Genomic DNA, 15,669 nt, shown 5'->3' on the forward strand with positions numbered 1-15,669 from the left:
TCTCACCCTCTCCAGCCCAGGGGATCCAGATACAAGCCTTGCCCGCACCCCCCGCCCCCACTCACTGTCTCCAGCAGGCTCCTGGCAGCCAAGGCCTGGCGGAGCCCCACCCCGCACAGCTGCAGATATTTATAGTTCTATCCCTTCCCAGCCCTGTCCGAGCTCCCCAGGGCTCTGCTCCATGGCTCTTTATCTCCCTTGGCTCCTTGCTGCAAATTCAAATCAAGGCCATGAAGAAGCTCGGGACGCATCTCTGTGTAAAAACTGGAATTATGCCGCTCTAATATGAAAGTTGTCTTTTATAGTTTTCTGGCTGAGGGTGGGGGAAGCTGGGAGAGATGAATTCCTGACACATTTTTCTTTGGATATTTTTGGCTTGCAGTGCCTGCATCTACCTATAGCCCATCCCCAGGGGCCAATTACAGTCCAACCCCCTACACGCCCTCCCCTGCCCCTGCCTACACCCCATCCCCTACTCCTGCGTACACCCCTTCCCCTGCTCCCACTTATTCCCCCTCCCCAGCACCAGCCTATACCCCCTCGCCAGCCCCAAGCTATAATCCTACGCCCTATAGTGGGGGCCCTGCGGAGTCTGCCAGCCGTCCCCCATGGGTGACAGATGACAGCTTCTCTCAGAAGTTTGCTCCTGGCAAGAGCACCACCACTGTCAGCAAGCAGAGTCTGCCCCGAGGCGCCCCTGCCTACACCCCACCGCCACCGGCTCCCCAGGTGTCCCCCCTTGCCAGGGGTACGGTGCAGAGGGCCGAGCGCTTCCCAGCCAGCAGCCGGACTCCACTCTGCGGCCACTGCAACAGCATCATCAGGTAAGGTCAGACCCCACTGAGCCCCTGTGCTGGGGTGCTGGCAGGGGAAGGGGGATGGGGGGGAGGGAGGTGCAGGGAGAAGGCCGCTTGCAGCACAGCCTCAGGCCCCTCTTGCTGGCTGTCTCTGGGCTAACCCTCTCTGAGCTTTAGCTTCTATGCCTGTGTGACACCCACTTCCCCAGGGAGTTGTGAGGATTCCATGAGGTAAGTGGGTGAAGCTCCAGGTTGGTGCTGTGCCAGCACCGCCCCCTTGGGCTAAGGCTGGGTTCTGAGAATTGCAAGTCTGGTTGGTAGGTTTATTAGGTCTGTTGCAAGCTGGCTGACAGTGCTGGTTTTGACCCAGCTTTCCTTTGGGGCTGCTTCTGGGTCTATTCAGTCAGGCCTATGCTGCTCAGGGTTTTGGTGGCCATCTGCCACACTGAAAGGAAAACAAGTCATTTCATACTTAGAAGCCAAGGATCATGGGCGATACTTTTTGAATATAACATGTTTATAGTATGTGCATGTGTGTGGGGGGGATGAACTTATGTATATGAAAAATATACTTTTATTTAAAGATAAAGTATCTTAGAAAAAATATGGGGCTTCCCAGGTGGCTCAGTGGTAAAGAACCCATTTGCTAATGCACAGGGTAAAGAACTCTCCTGCCAGTGCAGGAGATGTGGGTTCAATTCCTGGATCAGGAAGATCCCCTGGAGAAGGAAATGGCAACCCACTGCAGTATTCTTGCTTGGGAAATCCCATGGACAGAGGAGCCTGGCAGGCAACATTCCATGGGGTCACAAAAGAGTTGGACACAACTTAGTTGACCAAACAACAACAGAAAGAATATACTCATTAGAGAATAATTAGAAAATTCAGAAAAATTAAAATTAAAATATAAAGCATTTCTTTAGTCTCACTGTTCTGATTACTGGTCTAGATCCAGGTTTGTGTCCTGGGTCTAGCTTAATAGCCCTATAGCCTTGAACAACTTCCTTAACATCTGTATCTCAATTTTCTTATCTAAAAATGGGTATCATGATAGTACCTGCTTCACAGAGTCGTTGTGAGAGTTAAACACACTAATCAATGCGAATTTCTTCTTGAACGGTGCCTGGCAGAGAGTAAGCACTTAACAAATGTTAGCCACTGGCACCGTCATATCCTGGCTCTTCTTACTACAAGTATTTACCTGAATGGGTATCCCATAATACACTTACTGGGTCCCCTCGTAGTGGATGTTTGAGTCGCCTCCCCATTACTCTTTTTTGTAAGTGATGCAACCTCATCTTTTTTCATGGAGCTTTATCTGAATTTCCTGTTATTTCATTAGAACAGTCACAAAAGTCAGGGTTATCAGGGTCAAAGTGTGAATATTGTTGGGAGTTTTTGAAATACCTGGTCTTGAGCATTTGGGGCTGCTTAGGAGATACTGTCCTCTGCTTTCCCAGGGGCCCCTTTCTGGTAGCCATGGGCCGTTCCTGGCATCCAGAAGAGTTCAACTGTGCCTACTGCAAGACCTCCCTGGCAGATGTGTGCTTTGTGGAGGAGCAGAGCAACGTTTACTGTGAGCGGTGTTATGAGCAGTTCTTTGCCCCAGTCTGTGCCAAGTGTAACACCAAAATCATGGGGGTAAGTGGGCAGCATTCTTCTCCTCGGACCCTTGTCTGTTTTCCAACCAGTCTCTCCTCCTCCCCAATGTTGTGGGGTCCCATTTAGAAGCCAGGCAGTTGCCGTGCTAACAGAGCAAGAACAACTCCATTTCTATCCTAGAAGGGCATTGGTTTGGCACCAGTGAACTAGGGAACAAATGAACTTGAAATGAGAGATCCCTGTATCCCTGGGCCACATAGCTTGAAGTGGCTTGCGGAGCTTTTGAAAAGCAAGTCACCTGACCATGTACCTCTATGTGGCTTTGACACTCGATGCCCCTTTGGTAAAATGACAGTAACAAGCAGCCTCCCTCCCAGGTTTAATGGGAGGGGAAGCATCGCAGCTTTTATGAGCACACACAGAACCTGGCACCCAGCAGGCACTGTGCGAGTAGGAGCGAGGTCGGCCACCTCTGACCTTCCTCGATGTCTCTGAGGCCCGCTTCCCGGGCTGCCTGTCCCGCTCCCTGATGGGGCGCTCTTGCACTGACCGAGGCCTGGTGTGGGCGTCAAGCCCGCCTCCTTCTCCCCGCTGACCTTTCTGTCCTGAACTGAGGCTCTTTTCCCCAGGAAGTGATGCACGCCTTGAGGCAGACGTGGCATACCACCTGCTTTGTCTGCGCAGCCTGCAAGAAGCCCTTCGGGAACAGCCTCTTCCACATGGAAGATGGGGAACCCTACTGTGAGAAAGGTAGGACCTCTGTGCTATGGGGAGGCCCCACAGTCTGGAAGAAGGGGGTTCGGGGTTCCCTTTCACAGACGTTCAGTCTCTGCTGCCTTCCCTGCACCAAAGATGTGGACCCAGGTCGGCATCTGGTGAGCATTTCGGGAGCCTTTCAGGTGGTTTTGATCTGGAGACCACGAGGCCTCGTCTGAAAAGGCTTTGGCTCTGGCCTTTGTTCCAGGTTCCACCTCAGGCTGGTTTTGTAACCCTGAATGAGTTACTGAAATTCTCTGAGCCTCACTTTCCCCATCTGCAGAAGGGGAAGATCAACACCTGTGTCATAGAGTTGTGGTGAGGATTAAACTCAGATAAAGTATGAAATGTGTTAAGTACCGAGTATGTGCAAGTCCCCTCCCAGCTCCTGTGACGTTTACACCTGGATGTTCCTTCGGGGTCCTGCCATGTGCTGTCTGAATTTGGAGTTTCTCTAATCCCCCCCAAATGCTATATCTTATCTTAAAACTTGGAGTCAGTTATGGTAAATTCTAAAGACAAAGCATTCTGTTAGAGTCGGGCATCCTGGTTAACTAGCTATTTACTCACTCACTGACACTTACACGCTCATTTATTCACAGCCTGTCTGTCTCAGGTAAGGACTTGAGGCAGGTTCCAGCAAAGGTAACATACACATGAAAGTTAAGACGATAGAACTTTAGCAGATCAGCACCAAGTCGACGAGGGAAAAAGAAGCATGCTGATTATGACGAATAACAGAGCTGCAGTGACTGGGCAGCAAATTTGAGGGCAATAAAAGAAACACAGTGAGTTAGTTTACTTTAAAACCAGAAAGGAGAAAACATTTCAGTTCCTCAAGGGGAAAAGCAAAACAAAATAAAACATTTTTCCTCCCATTGACAATAAATCATAAAAGAAACTTCTTGGTGTCCGAGGCCCTGATGAATTCCCTTTCCAGCTCTAGGCTTCACGGGATGACGTTAAACGTCACTCGGTCATTCTGGCCTCAGTTTCCGTATCAGTGAAAGGAGGAAGGTAGCACCTGTCTTTTCCCTTCTTACATGGAAATGATGATGGTTGGTAATTAGTAAAAGTGCTGTGACACCAGAACTTCCCTGGTGGCCCAGTGGTTAAGACTCTGTGCTTCCATTGCAGGGGGCACGGGTTCAGTCCCTGGTCTGGGAACTAAGGTCCCACGTGCCGTGGGGTTGTCCAAAAAAATGCTGTGGTACCAGTACAAATTGCTATTATCAGTCAACTAAAACCATTATAGCTTTCATAATGTGTGATAAGCCACAATTTATGTCTGAGGCTTGTGAAAGAATAACAGATCTATACCCTTCCCACTGCTCTTCTCCCTAGCAATCCCCCCCCAAAAAAAAGGTTTTCAAAGATGATATTTTGAGTAAAAAGGGTCTTAAGGTGTTAAGACAAGGCTGCAAGGAAGCAGATTTAGTTTCAACCCCAGGCCACCCTGAGAGACCCTGACTAAAGTCCCTAAGGGGTCACTTCCAGGCAGTGTGATGATGGATCAGACGCTTACCCTTTCTGAGTCTCTTCCTTCCTCACCTAACTCTCAGAGGCTGTTGTGAGGATTAGCTGAGATAGTGGGCACAGAGTTCTTGACAGAGCACGTGCTCATGGTGAATGGGCAACAGGCATCGTCCTTCTAATGGTTTCGGGAGACCCACAGCTCTCCAAGGAGCGCAGTTTGAAACCAGGCTGTTAAGAAGTGGGAGTCACTGAGATGTTTTAAAGTAAAGAAGTAACATAATCTGATTTTTATTCTAGCAAGAGCATTAGAAATTTAGTATGCTTGTTGAATGTGATAAAGAGTGACACTCTTATGAACAAGTAAAGAAAGGAGAGCTAGATGACCCAATGGTGCAGTAAAATCAAGCCTGATTGGTTAACCTACCCTTGAGATAAAATATCAGAGTCAGCCTTGAGGAAGGTCCCCAATATAATACCACGGGATATTGTGTTTGGTTCTGACCTTGTCATTTTTTTACTATTATAGGGAAACATGAGGGACCTTCCCTGGCATCCAGTGGGTAAGACTCTGCACTTCTTATGCAGAGGGCACAGGTTCCATCCCTAGTTGGGGAACTAAGATCCCACATGCCACATTGGCTGCGAGGCCAATAAATAAACAATTCATTAACAATGTATTAGAGTCAGACCTGTGATATCAAATTCCAAAACAAAGTGGCAGTTCTCCAGATAGTAAAAAGACAAGTTTAAAACAAAACAAAGCAAAATTAATCAGTAGACAGGACTAGACATCCCAGAAATAAATTCAAGCCCTTGCAAGAGCTTCTCAGTTGTGTCCACTTCTTTGTAGCCCCATCGACTGTAGCCCAACAGGCTCCTCTGTCCATGGGGATTCTCCAGGCGAGAATATTGGAGTGGGTTGCCATTTCCTTCTCCAGGGGATTTTCCTTCCCAGGTTGGAAATCAGATCCAACCAGGGATCAAACCCGGGTCTCCTGCATTACAGGCAGATTCTTTACCATCTGAGCAACCAGAGAAGCAAGAGCTTAATCTGTGGGGTGTGGGGGGGGCCGGAAACAGGCTGCACAACAGCAAAAGGAATCAAATTTAACAAGGCTGTTTGAAACATATCTTTGTCCATTCATCATTTCACCATCAAATGTGTGCCAGTCGCTGTGAAGGGCGCTAAGCGTAGAGAAGAGGGTCGCTGCCCTGAAAAACCTCAAGCAGACCCATCAACATCTGATATGCTGGCACGCAAATGGACAGTGAAGAGACAGTGAATAGGCGGGTGGGTGGTGAATGAATGGGGAGGGAGAGAAGTCCAGGAGAAGCCCTCAGAAAGGCTGTCTCATCTCCCTTGAGTGGGAGAGGAATGAGGTCTTTCTAGAAGGAAGGCTGCCCGAAGGATTGCAGAGATTCAGGTAGACAAAGTGGGGAGGGATTTCTGAGTGCAGGACCCGGTTCATAAAGAGGCACAAAGATGGAGGAAAGAATCCAGGGCATCTGGAGACCAGCTGGGCAGAATGAAAAAGAACTCACAAGTGGGGTGCAGGGCTTTCTCTCAAGTGGAGGTAGGTTGGCCTATAGGCCTGCTTCTCATCACACACTAGGAAGTTCCTGCAGAGCACAGAGTGAACCGAAAACTTGCTACAACTCTCTTAAGGAAGCAGAGTGATGTTTTCCTACCTGGTGAGGCAATCGATTTTTGCCTACTAAAGAAACTAAGTATTCTATCAGAAACAAGATCGATGGCTTGCGATGTATGTAACAGTATTTGCATGACAAAGTATAATTAAACCCCCAAAAGGAAACCATACATTGGAAAAAATATGCAAGAGATACAACTTATCAAAGCTTCATGGCAAATAGATAACTGGAAATAGCGTGAAGTCACGGAGATGAGATGACCTTTGGAGTCCAGCAGGCTCCTGACCACCTGCTACAGCCAGCTTCATCGTCTTTAAAATGAAAATAATAGTTCATTGCAGAGTTACTGTGAGGATTAAACAGGAAACGTAAAAAAGCACTCGTACTAGCACATAGTAGGTACTCAAATCATGTTCCCTTCCCTCCTTTCATCGTCTTAAAGGCATTCAAAATGAAAGCCAACATTTTTGGTGCCCAGTACTTCACATACTTTATTATATTTAATCTGTAGTTATTCACATTATATAGATGAAAAAGTGGAGGCACTGAGAAGTTAGGTGACTTGCCCCAGATTTGAACAATTCCTGTATACAGGTAGGATTTGAGCCCAGGTCTTTCTTTCTTCGGAATCCAAGTTCATGGCCCCCAGTACATGCTGACTCTCGGCAGCAGCCTAAGACAGTGATCAGGCACACTTTCCACAAGGGGATCAGAGCAGAAAATCGCTGTAAGAAAAAGCCAACTGTGGCAGAGCTGGAAAGATAAGTCCACTTACAGGGGGATAAAGGCTTTGTAAAAGGCATCAAGATTTTCTAGAAGGATCTGGAAGAGTTCTACTGTGAGTGCATTGGGAGTGCTGCTTTTGACCCAGCCAGGACAGTTTGTGGCTGAGAAGCTCGGGACCTGGCCTGCTGTCTCACTCTGGCTACAGCCTCTGGCTATAGCCTTTACCTCTTGGAGCCTCAGTTTCCTCACCCAAAAAAAAAAACAAAAACACACACACAAAATTAATCTTGCAAAGATTAAGTTCAGTCATTGATTTATCTTTTTTTTTCTCCAAATCATTGATTTATTGAGTCATCCATTCCCTCAGTCATTTGACATACATGTGTTGAGTACCAACTTGTGTGCCAGGCACTGTGCTGGGAGTACAAAGAAAACTAATACATAGACCTTGACATTGAGATACTAGCAAATAAGACCATCTATATGAGGATTCCTGGTAAACTGTAAAGCATTACATAAATAATATTTGGTATTATTATCCTCTTGGCTGGGGGAGGGGAATTACTTCTGACACAGTAACTCAAATACTGTTTCTTGTAGTGAAAATATATTATCAACACAGATACCTCACGACAGAAAAATAACCAAGCGAAGAACATTCCATAACTCTAAAAAAATGTTAAAGGCTCTCATTGCTCCAAAATAAGCATAGTTGCTGGGAAATAGGATTGCTTTTTCTTTTGGGGGATTGGTCTCTTTGGGCCAAAAGATGTGACAGAGGCAGAGAAAATCACCCTGCAGAAAGTTAATGACAGTTCCAGAAAGTGTTTGCAAATCAAACCAGCACACGGTGGTGACCAGCCTGAATCTGCACAATCCCAGTGCAAATTATTGGAAAAGGAAAGAAACCAATCATGTAACTGAGAATTTTGTGTGCCAGACGACAAGTAACCAATTAGGTTTCATCACTGCCTCAAGCTCAGTGATCTGGGCGGTTGTTCTGGTATTGGGTTGGTGTGGCTGGGAGGGGCATCCCTCCCAACCTGGTCCTTCCTCTGCCTTTCGTTTCAGACTACGTCAATCTGTTCAGCACCAAGTGTCACGGCTGTGATTTCCCCGTGGAGGCTGGTGACAAGTTTATCGAAGCCCTGGGGCATACCTGGCATGACACCTGCTTCATTTGCGCAGTATGTTTTTAGCCTGGTGTTCTGACTTTCTGAGAAGGGATTGGAGCGACAAAGTGGGGCCAGATGAGAAACTCTCCACATACTTTTCAACTGTTATTCTAATATTCTGTCTTCTTTAAAAGCTGGAAAATACCATGATGCCTGGATAGGTCACAGTTGAGCCAAGCTTTATTACTAATAATGATTTGTAAACCAACATGGCTTTGTTACTCTCCACTTCATGAAGGACGGAGGAGTGTCTCAGGATGTGGCAAGCCAGTAGCTTGCTTCACTGGCAGTGCTCTCAATAAGTGCGAGGATCGAATGATGTTTGGATTTAATAGAGGCAGATGACTTCTCATGGTTATAAGTTGTTTAAGATATGACGACGTGATTCAAGGGTTTTCCCCCAAATGTTCACCATGAACATTAGATCAGAGCTTATTGATTAATCCTATGGAAAGCTGAGGTAAGATTTCTTTTGATTGAACCTTTAGAAGGCAGGACTAAATATAATTTCATTTTCCTACATGGTCCTGCTCTTGATATGCAGTTGCCAGGAGATAAGTCCTGGATTAAGTATTAACCACGTGCAGTTTATTTCTGCTGAACAGCCAGGTCATTTTTACTGTGAGACTGACATTTTCTTTACAAGGGCTTTGGTTTAGGGAAGGGATATGACAATAAGCATGCCAACACTTAGACTCCACATTAGAGTTAGAAAATAGTTGTCCCTGATAAAACTCCATAATATGAGTTTGTAATTGACTAAACTTTATTTGGGAAAGTTAATGTGCTACTAGGGCTTTTTTTTTTTTTTTAACCAGAGCTGCTCAAGATAAATTTTAGGAATATGTGAAAGATCTATATGGCTTAAACTTGAATACTTTTTATAGACTTACGACATAGAGCAACCCTAGTCATAAAGTTCACTGCAATTCACTTCAGCTTTTCCACTGCATGTCTGTATCCCTCCCCATTTGTGGGGTGCATTGTATTCACTCTGTATAGTAGTTTGCTAAGGAGATCCAGCCAGTCCATTCTGAAGGAGATCAGCCCTGGGATTTCTTTGGAATGAATGATGCTAAAGCTGAAGCTCCAGTACTTTGGCCACCTCATGCGAAGAGTTGACTCACTGGAAAAGACTCTGATGCTGGGAGGGATTGGGGGCAGGAGGAGAAGGGTACAACAGAGGCTGAGATGGCTGGATGGCATCACAGACTCGATGGACATGAGTCTGAGTGAACTCCAGCAGGTGGTGATGGACAGGGAGGCCTGGCGTGCTGCGATTCGTGGTGTCACAGAGTCGGACATGACTGAGCGACTGAACTGAACTGAACTGAACTGAAGGCTACACAATATGAACAGCTTAAGCAACAGAAACTCTTATCCTCTCCCAGTTCTGAGGGCTAGAAGCCCAAATCCAAGGTGTCAGCAGGGCCCTGCTTTCTCACGCTCCTGGTGGTTACCAGCAGTGCTTGGTGTTTCTTGAGCTGTGGTTGTATCACTCCAGTCCCGACCTCCACCGCCACATGGTCACCTTCCCTCCGTGTCTGTCTTTCCATGACATTCCCCTCAGTACAGGTGTCTGTCTCTATGTCCTCATCTGCTCTTCCTATAAGGAACTGGCCATATTGGATCAAGGGCCCAACTTACTCCATATGACATCATCTTAACCTCCATCTTAATTAAATCTGCAAAGACCCTATTTCCCTATAAAGTCACTGCTTTCCCTGTTCTGGGTAGGCTGGAGGTACTCAGGATTGGGACTTGAACATGTGAACTTAGTGGTGGGGGGACAATTCAGTCCATAGCACTCTGATTTTCCAACCCTGTGAACACCTCTCATCACCTTTTAGGGTCTTTTAATTACATCAGGACCTCCCCTCCAAAAAGGGACAAAGCCATATAAATACACTGGCTTTGGGGCTGTCCCCTGCAGAGCCACAGCTCCGCAAGCACAGTACAGGGCTCTCTTACCTTACCTTCAAGCCATAGCTTGTCTAATCCTAAGATGCTGCCTGTAAATCTGGTTACCCAACTTCTAGAAAGATCTGAGAGACTTGGAGGAGGTTCAGGGAAGACAGTGGCACAGAAGGCTTGTTCTCTAAGGGCAGGCTGATGAGCAGTCTGTGTCACGTGTGCAGAGGAAATCACACAAAGGTGAGCGTGGGTCTGCTCCCTCGAGCCTTCTGTGCTTGTCTGAGAATCATGATATGGTGCAAATCCCAGAGAGAGACCAGTAGAAGCAGTAAAGCTTGGGGTTGCTCAGTCTGAGATTACAAATAAGTTCTGGTATGAAAGACCCACAGCACTGCCCACAGGATCTACTCAAAGAAACCAGGCAACTCCCGTCCTCTGGAGAATTATCACAGAGAACCATTATGCCTTCCCCCAAACTAGCCCAGGGTAGCACTCAGTGCCCCATGAAGCTGTCTGTATCTAAGTGGAACATGGTTTTAATTTTTGGAAAGCAATATTTTGATTGGAAAACTTTCAGGGATTTTTTGGTCCTCTTTCCATCACTTTATATTTCCAAATCACTTTTAATGAGCTTATATTTTCCCGTAACTTGAAAAAGAATTAGTAAGAAAGGAAGATCAGGACTAGCTCTCCTAGCTGACATGGGCTTAGTGAGCTACCCTGATACAAGTCTGTAAGCCCAGAACAATTCCAAGTAAACATAGTCTCTCTCTGCTGTGAGGTATGGGGAAAATGAGTGGAGTCTTGCAGACCTGACTATGGATTCCTAGGTTCTACAACTTGACTAGGTCTGTGACTTGAGCAAGATACTTGGCCTTTCTGAGCCTTAACTTCCAATTGTGAAATAGAGAAGAGTCATACCTATCCCATTAAGTTTTGTGAAAATTAAATGAGATCGTGTATACAGAGTGTCTGGTATTGTATTTGTCCACATTGACAAATACTACTGATCTCCTCCCTTTCTGCTTTGTTTCCATCTTTAAGCTCCACTCACATGTTGTCATCAAGGGGGTCTATAATTTTGCCTCTTTTTTTCGTGTAATATTTTCCTGCATATACTTTGCCATATTTGATTTATATTTCACGGTGGCATTTCATTGGGAAAATGCACCATAAAAATTAAATTAATCATCATCCCCTTCAGAGAAATGTTAATGGCTACCTGGTTTGTAGTTGAGCACATGTTGCTCTCTTGTTCTGTGCTATAGTTGCTGCAGGATGGAATTATCCAGAGTGGTGTTACTGGGGTGCAGGGCAGGCACCTCTTGTGGCTTCTCTTCAGTGCTGCCGCATCCCTTGCCAAAGGCTGGGCTGATTCACATTCCCTAAACAGTGACAAGTAGGCCTGATCTCTTTTGATATTGCTGACTTTCGACTGATCACTTTTTTCTCTTTCTGGCTTTAGTCACATGGGCTAAAGGGGATGAGCTTTTGAGGCTTTTTGTTTTGTTTATTTTGCTAGGTTAACAGGTATCTCATAGAGGTTTTAATTTATTTTTCCTTTAATTATTAGTGAGGATCATTTTTCTGACATGTTATATTTCTTTAAATATTAATCACCTCTGTGGATATCATCAATTGATCATCTTAATTGTTGTCCAGTCGCTAAGTTGTGTCCAACTCTTTGCAAGCCCATGGACTGCAGCACGCCAGGCTTCCCTGTCCTTCACTATCTCCTAGAGTTTGCTCAGACTCAAGTCCATTGAGTTGGTGATGCCATCCAGCCATCTCATCCTCTGCCTTCTTCTGCTGCCCTGACTCTTTCCCAGCATCAGGGTCTTTTCCAGTGAGTCAGCACTTCGCATCAGATGGTCAAAGTATTGGAGCTTCAGCTTCAGTATCAGTCCTTCCAATGGATATTCAGGGTTGATTTCCTTTAGGATCGACTGGTTTGATCTCCTTTGGTCGCTTCAGATGGTAAAGAATCTCCCTGCAATGCAGGAGACCTGGGTTCAATCCCTGGGTTGGAAAGATCCCCTGGAGAAGGGAATGGCTACCCACTCCAGTATTCTTGCCTGGAGAATCCCATGGACAGAGGAGTCTGGTGGGCTGCAGTCCATGGGGTCACAGAGAGTGGGACACAACTGAGTGACTAAGCAAACACACACAACATTGATCACCTTTATTGTGTATGTATTCTGTATTCCATTAATTTAATTTAATTTAACTTCAGTTTATTCCGTGTTCCTCTTTGGAAGTCTTTACTTTAATAATAGTTCAACCCATCTATACTGCTTTGGGGTTCCCTGATATCTCAGTTGGTAAAGAATCTGCCTGCATAGGAGGAGACCCCGGTTCAATTCCTGGGTTGGGAAGATTCGCTGGAGAAGGGATAGGCTACCCACTCCACTGTTCTTGGGCTTCCCTTGTGGCTCAGCTGATAAACAATCCGCCTGCAATGCAGGAGACCTGGGTTCCATCCCGGGGTTGGGAAGATCACCTGGAGAAGGGAAAGGCTACCCACTCCAGTATTCCGGCCTGGAGAATTCCATGGACTGTATAGTCAATGGGGTCACGAAGAGTTGGACACGACTGAGTGTAAATGCTGCGCATATACTGCTTTGGTTGTGAAGCATTTGTCGTGAGGAGAAGCTGGCTGTTGCCTTTTCTCCCGTCTCTCTGTGACAGTGCTTTGTCTTAAAGGGATGGCTGAAATCTTTCTGCTCATGCCCCCCTCTCTCCTGGACTGTTTCATGCCTGTCTGTTTTCTGTCTCAGATCTGCCACGTGAACCTGGAGGGGCAGCCATTCTACTCCAAGAAGGACAAACCCCTGTGCAAGAAGCATGCACACGCCGTCAACGTGTAGGGAGCCCAGGGCATCTGATACGGATGGGCAGGGAGCTGCTCCTGCTGCTGGCGACAAAGGATTGAAGGAGACTGATGTTTCTCTTTTGGGGGGAAAGGGAGAAGACAGGAAGCGCCTGAGCCCTTTTGAAGTATAATTTTAGTCGTTTCTTCTGCACACAGATCGTGTATTTGCATAGTTCAGACTAGAAGCCAAATGAAGATTCCTGAACCAAGCTAGTAATTAATCCAAGACTGGAATTGTACTTCAAACGTTGAGGACAGAATTCCAAGAACTCAAAAGTGAAAAAGAAAAAGTCACTTTCCCAAAGCGATACACTTCCCTGAGGTCACCAGAGCAGGGACAGAGCTCAGAGCGGTTGTGGAGAATCTGAAGTTTTCTGTGGAGTTCTTTAGAGCTCCTCTAACAAACAAAACAAAGTGCCAAACAGTTCTCACTGCAGGGTATTTTTAGAGCCATAGCTGAGAGCTTGTTAGCTAAGACCGATTGGGCCTTCCTCACCAAAAAAGGAAGTGTTATTCCATTCCTCGCGTCATGGAGCTACCTCGGCGCATCAGACTTCAGACCTTGCACGGGCTTGAACATTCTCATGGGAGCCCAGACATTGGAGGGATGTCTTCTGGGAGCCTCTGGGCAATCGACAGGGCTTCGGGAAAGGATCGGGCTCATGCTGCAGACAGCTGAGGGAAAGAAGGGCTCTTCTGCCACCCTCTTTTCGCCTGAAACAGCCAATGTCCCCAGAAAGCTTAGCTGCTTTTTGACTTGTGGTGGGCAAGTGGAATTGGGTTTTTTTCCAGTTTTGCTTTGCTGTGTGTGAGAGGAGATTGCGCAATGACTCTGGGCTGTGTTTGGCCCCCGTTTGGCTTTATGAGGTTCGTTGGCATGAATGTGTAGCCTTGTGCGTGCGTTTCGCTCCCAGTCCTATGAGTGCTCACGGCTGAGGTCCTCTTCAACATCCCTCTCCTCAACAGGCTTAATGACCTGCGGAAAAGAAGAGAGAGACAGTGTTTGAAACAGGATGGCAGAATAGGCTGAGGACATGCCCAAACTCCCGGTGGGAAAGAGAAACCTTCCTTTCTGCCAGCCTCAGTAAGAACACACAAGCTGGCAGGACCTCCCACCTCAGAGCTGCTCCATCCTTCTCGTATCTTCCTTTAAATGCAACACACTGATTGTAAACAATTGTGTTGCCTGCTGGAAGGGAAAGATGGCCTGATATAGACGCGTCTGCCATTTTGGCTAGTATTTTGAAAAAAGTATGAGCTGAGTTGAGCTAGCAATTGTTTAAGCATTTATTGAAATAGACTTGGATCTTCAAACTTCTTTAAAGTATTAGTGATAGTTTGAGTTCAGTAAGCGTTTTAAAGCTGTTTGGTGATAAAGAGAGAAGCTTAGTTTTTGAGGTTGGAAATGGTTATCGTCTCTTTCCCTTTTAGGAAGCGCTGTTATGCTCACTGAACCTGGCATCAAAGGAGGCGGTTTGAGTGGATGTTTCTCACTTGAGCACAATATTTAGGCCATCTTCCAATCACCGTTACCCTCTCCTCACTCCTGTTTTGGATTTTCTCTTTGCACGTTTGAAATGTTTTATGAGAATGCATTAGACTACTTTTTCTTCTGAGAACTGAGGCTTCCAGGGGACTGCCTTTCTACCTGAGGGAGAAAGAAGCAGCTAGATTTGTCTCTAACAGAAGGCCCGTGTTTTTTTTTTTTTTTCCAAGAGTGAAGCCACTAACATCCCCCAGGGAACACCAGGAGGGACATGAATGTGCTCCTACCACAAGGCCCTTCTTTAGCTTTGGTGCAGGGAGAAAGTGAATATAAAGCACCAGGCAGAGCAACATCTGCAGGGAGTGCCTGGAGATTTTTCAGGAGTTGCAAGCAAGCATTCTGTTATTTTTGGAAAGTTCAAATACACAGGGACAAGGAGGTTGCTGACTGTACAGAAAGGCTCTAGGCAGATTTTCTTAAAAAACAACAACAACAAAAAAAACTATTAATTATCAAGGACTGGTCTCAAGGAAAGGGAATAAAGTTCCCTAGAGTTTTTTCCCCAAAAATATCACTTAAAAGATTTTACACAGACACAAGTGTGGCCATTAAAAAGCATATGATCATTAACAAGGAAAGTGAAATCTCAAAGGTGAGCTTCATAATAATCATTTATTGAAGCCGTTTTTCTACGTTTCACAGCTAGTGTGTATTCTGGGGGACTGTTAGTTACCAAAACCAAAAATCAACAACAAAAACATTTTAAAGGTAGCAGGAAAAGGAGGTGATTTTTAATACGGTTCCCTCAGTGTTTTTAATTTTGGCATAATGTTGGGTTAAGGTTGTAACTACTTCAAGTTAACATCGTGGATGTCCTGCAATACCAAACACAAGTTTTAATAGTTCACGGTGAGGAGTACACTTTGGATCTACAGTTCTTGTCTCCTCATTGTTGACATTTATTTAACATTTATAAACATTAACCTTTTGCAACTGAGTGACTTATGTCTGCAGTGTTTGTGTTAGGAATCTAGCTTTTATAATGTTAACTTTTCAACCTAAGTACTCTTGCTTTGGGATTTTTAATTTTAACATTTCAGAAATGGAATATAGTGTGGTAAAAGTGTGCACAAAAATGTTTTGCATGGTTTTTTGTTTTTGGCCTGTGTGAATTCTTTTTAGCAAAATAAAACCCCAAACGGATGTGCAAATACA

At 45.6% G+C, this 15,669-nt stretch overlaps 1 protein-coding gene across 7 annotated transcripts in view; it reads left to right on the top strand.

Moving 5' to 3' along the window:
- Positions 1–15,669, top strand: part of LDB3 (LIM domain binding 3) — a 60,319-nt gene extending 44,650 nt beyond the window's left edge. For all 7 annotated transcript variants that reach the window (XM_027962158.2, XM_027962157.2, XM_027962161.2 and 4 more), the window contains 5 exons: positions 383–824; positions 2,258–2,438; positions 3,029–3,149; positions 8,079–8,194; positions 12,874–15,669. In XM_027962158.2, the coding sequence (XP_027817959.1) occupies positions 383–824; positions 2,258–2,438; positions 3,029–3,149; positions 8,079–8,194; positions 12,874–12,963 (950 nt within the window). In that variant the 3' untranslated portion in view covers positions 12,964–15,669. The remainder of the gene's footprint in view (positions 1–382; positions 825–2,257; positions 2,439–3,028; positions 3,150–8,078; positions 8,195–12,873) is intronic.

The sequence above is a fragment of the Ovis aries genome, chromosome 25 (assembly GCF_016772045.2).
Source record: "Ovis aries strain OAR_USU_Benz2616 breed Rambouillet chromosome 25, ARS-UI_Ramb_v3.0, whole genome shotgun sequence".
NCBI classification, from domain to species: domain Eukaryota; kingdom Metazoa; phylum Chordata; class Mammalia; order Artiodactyla; family Bovidae; genus Ovis; species Ovis aries.